Source organism: Cyprinus carpio, chromosome A13 (assembly GCF_018340385.1).
Source record: "Cyprinus carpio isolate SPL01 chromosome A13, ASM1834038v1, whole genome shotgun sequence".
Taxonomy (NCBI): Eukaryota; Metazoa; Chordata; class Actinopteri; order Cypriniformes; family Cyprinidae; genus Cyprinus; species Cyprinus carpio.
Window position 1 is genome coordinate 28,405,376 of NC_056584.1, and position 8,453 is coordinate 28,413,828.

General features: G+C 38.2%; 1 protein-coding gene across 2 annotated transcripts in view; it reads right to left on the reverse strand.

Annotated features, from left to right (window-relative positions):
* Positions 1-385: 385 nt before the first annotated feature.
* Positions 386-8,453, reverse strand: part of LOC122147298 (PWWP domain-containing protein 2B-like) — a 9,287-nt gene continuing 1,219 nt past the window's right edge. Inside the window, exons 2-3 of one of the 2 annotated variants that reach the window (XM_042769570.1) lie at positions 2,446-4,081; positions 386-427 (exon numbers count right to left, since the gene is read on the reverse strand). In XM_042769570.1, the coding sequence (XP_042625504.1) occupies positions 2,446-4,081 (1,636 nt within the window). In that variant the 3' untranslated portion in view covers positions 386-427. Of the gene's footprint in view, positions 428-1,268; positions 1,288-2,445; positions 4,082-8,453 lie in introns of those variants that run through there. The other variant, XM_042769569.1, reaches the window with a different exon arrangement.

The window sequence follows — 8,453 nt, forward strand, 5'->3', positions numbered from 1 at the left end:
GGATATTTGTCAGTCCGTTCCATTCAGATCCTAAACAGATGTAAGAGTCATGAGAAACAGCAGCAGTGTGATCTTACAGGAAGCCAGTCACCAGTCAAGTGTTTTTTTTTCGTGAATAAATACATTCCGATTTAGTGTCGAGCTACTTGTTCTAATATCATGTACGTCCTAAAAAACAAACAAACAAAAGATGGAGAGACAAACAGGGAAATTGTTCGCTCCGAGGTTCCCACATTCTCCTCATGGCCCCTCGAACACAGTCCGCTCATCGCATTTCTTCCAGCAGCCACATGTGGAGGGAAATAAAGCACCCTCAATAAATACATCCCAAACAAATGAACTCTCCCTCCGTCAAGAACACAATTTCATTGTCCTCCTGCAAAACCAAAAACCACAACCACACCCAGTCCATTACCGTCCTCGTCCTCTGTGGAGAGAAATCAAACAGATACATGAATAGACAGAACAGTATTCAGTATGGATAAAAATAATGCAATTAATTGCATTATTTAAACCCAGTAATTGCATGAACTGCGCATAGATATGCTTATCTGAGAACATGCTAAAATCAAACCATTGGGAGTTTTGAAAAAAAGATCTCAAAACATATTTTTTGAAAATTGATACAAAAAAAAAAACATGCATGCATTAAAATGCACAAATGATGCATATCAAAATGCATGCATAAACAAGCGCAAATTATGCATAAAAATGCATGCATAAACAACGATTCATAATAGTGCATGCATTTAAAAATGCACAAATTACACAAAAATGCATGCATAAAAATGCACTAAAGATGCATATAAAAATGCATGCATAAACAAGCATAAATCATTCATAACAGTGCATGCATAAAAATGCACAAATGATGCCTAACAATGTACTGAAGTTTGGATCTGCAGATATGTAGTCATGCAAAGCACAGTCTAGATCTGACTAAATATGGCTGGATGGTAATTCAGGAGTGTAAACACTGGCAGTGGGACTGGCTTGTGAACTTTAGCCAATATTGAACCAAGACAGCATCTGATCCTCGATAAACATGAGGTGACCTAGCAATCTCCAAAGAAACTGAGGCCATGGGAACCAACTGGGAAGTTAAAGACGTTTCTATGCTCAAAGAAACAAAGCCTACTGTTTTCAATAACGTTTGGAAATGTAAAAAATAAGCACACCTAAAAACACAAGAGATGTACCCATGCGATCCATACCTGAATGAGATTCCTCTGTGGAACACAAAAGGAGATGTATAGAAGGATGTTCACGCTGCTCTTTATCATACATCTACAGAAGATTGAGAAAGCCCTGATCAAAGCACTATTGAAATATCCTAAAAGTACTTAAGACAGCGAAATGAACAGCATCAACACACCTTCAAAATATTTACTTTTGTGTTCCACAGAAGAAGGAAAAGTCTTACGGTTTTGGTAAGATGTGTGAGTGAATAAATAAAAATTTGGGTTAATTATTCCTTTAAAAGAATGCAAAAAAAAAAAAAACAGTAAAGCTCAAAGTACACTTTGTCTTTATACACGTACTCAAGTGTCTGTCTAAGGTGCACCTGATGCAAATTTTAATATTAACACGTGCGTACGTGCATTGCCTGATTTTTTCTATCCATGAGCACTCTGTACACTCAGAACACACACGCGCCTTTAATATTTTTGGAGGCGAATACACAAATTATTAGTGCTACAGACATTAGTGCTGCATGATTAATCCAAATAAAATTAAAATCACATTACAGCATAGTGCAATTGCAAAGGCTGCGAACTGAATAAATAAATATATGCACTGTGTATTTTAGAGTTTATCTCAGTCAAAATAAATGTTTTAAAATCAATAAAATATTATTAGGACTGTCACTTACGATTGTGTTGGTAATTGAGTAATTGGCTGATTATTCTGATGATTAATCAAGTAATCAGATAATATTTTTGTGGTAATAAAAATTAACCAATGTGAACAACAGACTTAGAATACATATATAACAGCAATGAGGCAACTCATAATTTTTATTGTGATTTTCTAATTGTGACTGTCTAATAATGCTTTTCATATATTCTCGTTCATGGAAAGTGCCACTAGTAGTGATAATAATATTTATACAGCATTTATAAAGAATTGGGCCAAATTGTGCTGCCCTACAAATAAAGCAAAACTTTTTATTTTTATTTTAATTGTAATTGCAATTTCCGGTCCACAAGGTGGCAACACTTGCCCGGACCATTGTTTCGCAGTCAAAAAAGAAACAGAATAAATGGAATAACAACAAACTACCGGAAAGCAACTCTTGTTTTAAAAAGTACAAAGATAATTTGATCACTCATCGCTTCTAGAGAGAAACAGCGCCAACACTGGGCAAAGATCAAACTTTCAGAGCGCCTGAGTCTGAAGCATGCTTTGCTTGTCATTGCACACAAGGAAAGACTAGAGACTCACCTAAGTCTCGCAGTGAGCCAGTAGAGATGTGATTTCGGCACTCATGTGTCCCACCGCCTTGGCGGCCTCCATGATGGCACGGCGGTACATCCCTTTCTTTTTGCGGTTGAAGCGTGACCTGAAGAATTCGCGGAACGGCGAGAGTTTGGCAACCGAGAGTTGGGAGGTGGTGGGAGAACCGAACCAGGAGACTTTAGCTTCGGGCCAAGGAGCATCAACCTCGCCTTCTTCTCTACGAGTACCGCTAATACTGAGTATCCGCGCAGGCCACCAAGGAAATCCATGGATCTTCCCCCAAACAACATCACCCACTGTCACAGCGTGGCCTTCCTCGGTCACACATTTAGTCATGCTGCGAGTGTGCAGTCGTACAGTTAGAGGCGGAACAGTCTTACCTTCCCCTTGAGAGGAAGACGAGACCGAGATATCGTCGCCTGGAGCGAGATCGCAGATTTCCGGCGACGTTCCGTCTGAGCTGAAGGACTTGGATTCGTCTAGACTGTCACTACTGCACACGGAGAGCGTCGAGGAGTCCGCTTTCCTCTTCCGGAAGTTGATGAGTAAAGTCAAGTCGCTGTGCCGTTCCACTTCCTCGCCTGACCAAAGCTCCAGCGAATTCTTCTCCGCACCATCTTCAGACTGAGAGTTGGGAACTCTAGGACTTTTCCTCCGAACGCCGTCCACCAGTTCCGCTTCGTACACGGACACCTGCTCCGCTCCGTCATCCCGGGATCTCAAGCGTATCTTGGGCGAAGGGGCATCCGGATTACTCAACTTTGGGAGCTTGAGTTTGGGAATGGAAATCGTAAGACCTGTTCGGATGGCGTCTACAGGAGATTGCATGACTTTTTGGGAATCCTTGGAAGCGTTTTGCTCTCTGTGGCCATTCTGCAGAAGCTGCTTGGGGCAGAAGGGTTTGACAGAACCGTGAACCCTCGAGGGGATCTTCATCACTTCGCCTTTACCTTGTGGAGTGCTATAGGAGATCTTAATCACAGGACTGTGGGGAATGATGCCCCCTCCGGGAAATTTCTCATCGTCCTTCTTGTCCTTCCGGAAGCGCTTGCTGTCGTACACCGCCGAGTCCTCTCTTCTCTTCGACTCTTTGTTGTTGTTGTCTCCGTCATCCTTCCTCTTGGATGGGGTTGATTTAGTGTCCTCCTCGGTTTGAGGAGCGTTCTCCTTCCTAGACGTCTTGGGCACCGTTGGTCCATCTTTGCTGTCCTCGTCACTGTTTAGTGTGTTTTTGCATTTCTCGCACAGCACCTGCCGAGGTCTCAGTCGGATTGTGCTCATGGTCATCCTTCCAGGTTCTCGACTTCGTCTCTTCTTCCTCTTGACTGGACGAGGTGGTGGTTTGGGTACCCATTGGTTGTATGTGTGCCGGACCCACATGGGCTGCGGAAACGGGGCGCCTTCGAAGTACGGTGGGTACGTCGGCTGGCCCGGTTGCACTGGGATGGGTACCGGGGCGGGATGTCCCACCTCAGGCTCCGTGTTCTCATCTTTTGGTGGCTCCGTCGGCTGACTAACGGGTTCAGAGGAAGCCTCTTCACTCGAGACTTCACAGTCCGGTCTCAATATGAGGCTCTCTTCGGATTTTCCAACAACATCTGGAAGGCAAAACAGCCCAGTCCTACAGAAAAGAGTCGAGAGGGAAACATAAGGACAGTAATGGACAGAGTAAAGGTTAATTAACAATAATACTGCGCTTCTATGCATCGACACAAAAGCCACTAGCAGCACCAATTAGACTCAAAAAAACAAGGACAATCCTGGTTTTCTGACACTCCCCCGTCTACCATTGTTTGGAAACCGACAGTCAAGATAGTGTCAAGATGCCGAGCCACAATCGTTACAAAGTTTTAGTCATTTTTGGGTTTTTTTACTGTAAAAAAAATTGTTTTTAAGTTTTAGTTATTTTAGCACTTCAACTTGAAAACGAGAAATGTTGCCTTGGCAACTAGCTGAAATAAAACATGCACTTTTTTATATTTTATTTCAGGTAATGTTTATGACAAAAAATGCAATTTGTATTGTTTTGGATTTAGGTTACAATTAGCCATCTAAGACCATCACCTATAAATGTCCTTATTTTTACACTAACACAGTGTTGCAAAACCTTTAAATGCTCAAGAACGGAAATACACGATTAATCATTTCTAATGGCAAGCTGACTCTTGACCAGAAAAACAGGTTAGTGAACCAGTCATATCATGCACATAGCCACACCTATTTGTTTTATAGCCTTTAATATATACCACAGATATTGCTTCATCTCTCAAAACTCTTATTCTTAGAAACTCCAAGAACTTCAGCGTAGTAGGATGAATCTCACAAAAACATGTCATGGTCACATTTGAAAACACAATAATGAAGACTATTTTAGAACAACCATTATTATCATGTGCATTGTGGCACTGTTTAGATATCAATTCAGCACATAATCTTCCCAACACCTCACTACTGTAACTACTTTACGGAGGAAAAAAAATGGTGTCTGCATCAAATATAATTAACAAAAGTGATTTTATATACACAGAAAGCACATTAAATGCAAGTAAAGTGTCTACTTTGTTTCTGATAACTTTGTGAAAATAAGATCTCAACATATGGGTGAAATAATGTTCTATTGTCATTCAGTGTAACAGACCAATAAAACAAAAAAATAAACAAAAAATTAAACAAAAAACTAATTATTAAAATAAATAAATAATAAAATACAAATAATAAAAGCTATTAATAACTATTAATAAATGGGTAAAACCTAGTGGTTTGAAGAATAGTGGTAAAGATTAGTAAATTCTAGGGCTGAACGGATATCCTTAAATAGTCTTTTACTGTCATCTAATGATTCTTTATCTATAAACGCCTGACAAGATTTTTTAAGTATATGAACTATTGTTACACTGACATTTTAGTTGTTTAGTGTTCTCTGTAAATGATGGTAGAAATGTATGATAGTCATTAGTTTTTGCTCAGAATAAAAAATTATACTTTTTTTAGTTGCATTAAACATTTGTTTTGATGCTTGAAAACCCATTTTTGTCTTTAACCCAAACTCAGAATAAAGATATATAAGCTAGCAATTCTGATGAAAACAGTCAGAAGGGCTAAATATAAACATTTCGCAATTCTGTTTTTTTTGTTTCCACCACGGAACAAAAATAAATAAAAAAGGTAATTGCGACTTTGTCTTAATTCTGACTTTCCTTCGTAGAATTGCGAGTTTGTCCCAAACTTCTGGTTTTATATTTTGCAATTCTGACTTTTTTGTGCCTGCATGGAGCCTCAAGATGAGCAGGAGTGTGTGAGAGAGACGACCTGAGCCAGAGCAATGAGCCGAGCGCGGTTAGAAACGACAGACAAAGAGACCAACAGGACGAGATCCGGAACCCCCCTCCACCTCGCTGAACAAAAACAATCCCATAAACCTCCGGGGACACAGGAGAGGCCCGAGAGACTTGCTTGTTTTCACATCCAGCCCTCAAATCTGATTGTGCAGGGATTATTAATTGAACCTCAGAAGGAAGTAAGAGAGGGGTATAAACACCAATCGTCTGAGATGTTTGATGTAAAATAAAACGCCCAGCCCTGAAGCGCCTGTCCTCGAGGCCTACAGCGGCACAATCCAAAAACCGCCGCCGTGTAGGAGTAAGAAAACATTTCATTGCATAATCAGAATATTTATAACATCTGAAATGTTCACGACAGACGATGATGCTATTTAAATAATCCCCGGCCTCTCAGAGTGGAATAGTTGCTGACTACTTACACTACACTGAATACTGTTTTTTCAGAAAGTGATAAACATTTAATATACTTATTTTAAGCTTATTTTAGTGCAGTGTAAAACAACTGGTGTAGAAACTTGATAGCAAGGTTCACAAATTATTACAAAGAAACGTCAACTAAAAAATTTTGAAGTCCAAAAGTAATTATTTTCTAGCAAAACACCATTTTTTTTTTTTTAGCAATGCATGCAGCACATTTTCCATTTTTAAGTTAATTATGAAAAATAAAATGTCAAATTCTCATTTCTTGCAGATGTGAGTTTATTTTATATAATTAGGACTTTTTATTCTCAGAAATGCAAGAATAAAAAAAAGTCAAAATTGTAAGATTAATTCACAATTACTTTTTTAATCCAATGTTTGTGAAACACATTAAATTAAATGTGAATTTTTTTTTAAAGATTTATTTTCAGTGTTTTATGCCTTTATTTTGATAGGACAGTAGGTGAACAGGAAGCGAAGTGAGAGAGAGAGACAGTGAAGTAGAAAGATTGAAATATTATTTTATGTTTTCTAGTAAAACATACTCCAGTAGTCTCTATTTAGGCTATATCTTAGCTTATATCAGCTTACTTTACATTTGTAAGCTAATTCTGAAAAATAAAATAAGCAAAATTCTTTATATCTTGTGTTTTTTTTCTCAGAATTGCAAAGAAAAAGTGTCAAAATCGTGAGATATAAACAAAAAGTCATAATAACCTTTTTTATTTTTTATAATAAAAATGTGTCCCTGCAGCACAAAAGCAGTCATCAGTAGCACAGCTATATTTGTAGCAATAAACAACAATACATTGTATGGGTCAAGATGAGCCATTTCTCTTTTATGCCAAAAATCATTAGGATATTAAGTAAAGATCATGTTCCATGAAGATATTTAGTAAATTTATCAAAACTTAATCCGTATTTTTCGGACTATAAGTCGCACCTAAGTATAAGTCGAATCAGTCCAAAAAATACGTCATGACGAGGAAAAAAAAAATATATAAGTCGCACTGGACTATAAGTCGCATTTATTTAGAACCAGGAACCGAGAGAAAATATTACCGTCTACAGCCGCGAGAGGGCGCTCTATGCTGCTCAGTGCTCCTGTCACCTATCAGATCGGAGCATATTTTACCATATTCTACAGTTTGTAATCTGCAGAACAGGATTTTCTTTTGGGGGGCATTTTGTTTGCATTCAGTCTTTCTCAGTTGTCTTTAAGTTAATATTTCAGTTAACAGTTTTCAGTTGTTTTCAGTTAATGTTTTCAGAGGTATGCTACAGGAGCACTGAGCAGCATAGAGCGCTCTCTAGCGGCTGTAGACGGTAATGTTTTCTCTTGGTTCATTTCTCTTGGTTCATGTCCAATTAATTTTTGATAAATAAGTCGCACCTGACTATAAGTCGCAGGACCAACCAAACTAATGACAACAACAGAAGCTTTGATCAGTAACACTCTTCAAGAAAAAACTTAATTTTTGATTAGTAATATGCATTGCTAAGAACTTCATTTGAACAACTTTAAAAGATGATTTCCTCAATATTTAGATTTTTTTTGCTCCCTCAGATTCCAGATTTTCAAATAGTTGTATCTCAGACAAATATTGTCCTCCTAACAAACCACACATCAATGGAGAGATTATTTATTCAGCTTTCAGATCATGTAGAAATCATCTGAATAAACCTTTATGACTGGTTTTGTGGTCCAGGGTCACAAATACGATAAATGTTTTATATACTTATTTTCAACGCAAATAATATTTTCTAATAAAACATACTCCAATAATCTTTATTTAATCATGTTTCCAGTGCACATGGCTATTCAATACAAATACAACACAAAAACAAAATCTCCTAAATGTGCTATTCAATTTAAATACTACGTGAAAACATGATAGTTCCTGATCATTGCTCACTCGGGGAATGAAAGGTTGAGCGCACTGCATTGTGGGACACAGTTTTCTATGCGGTGTAATCACTAGGTCATCTACTGACACAGAAAATGTGCAGTTAGTATGATATTCTGAACAATATGTCCAGCGCTGGCGATGACTCACGACTCCTGAACACCAGCAGGACGTGACACAGGGTGACATCAGCACATTTCAGAGCAGTGATTTCACAAACGTTTCAGAAAATGGTGAGGAAAATGACACGTGTGCTTATTATTTGATTAAAAGTGTATTAGTACTTAGGGTTTCCATCATTTTTAGTACAGTGACCACTGATAAT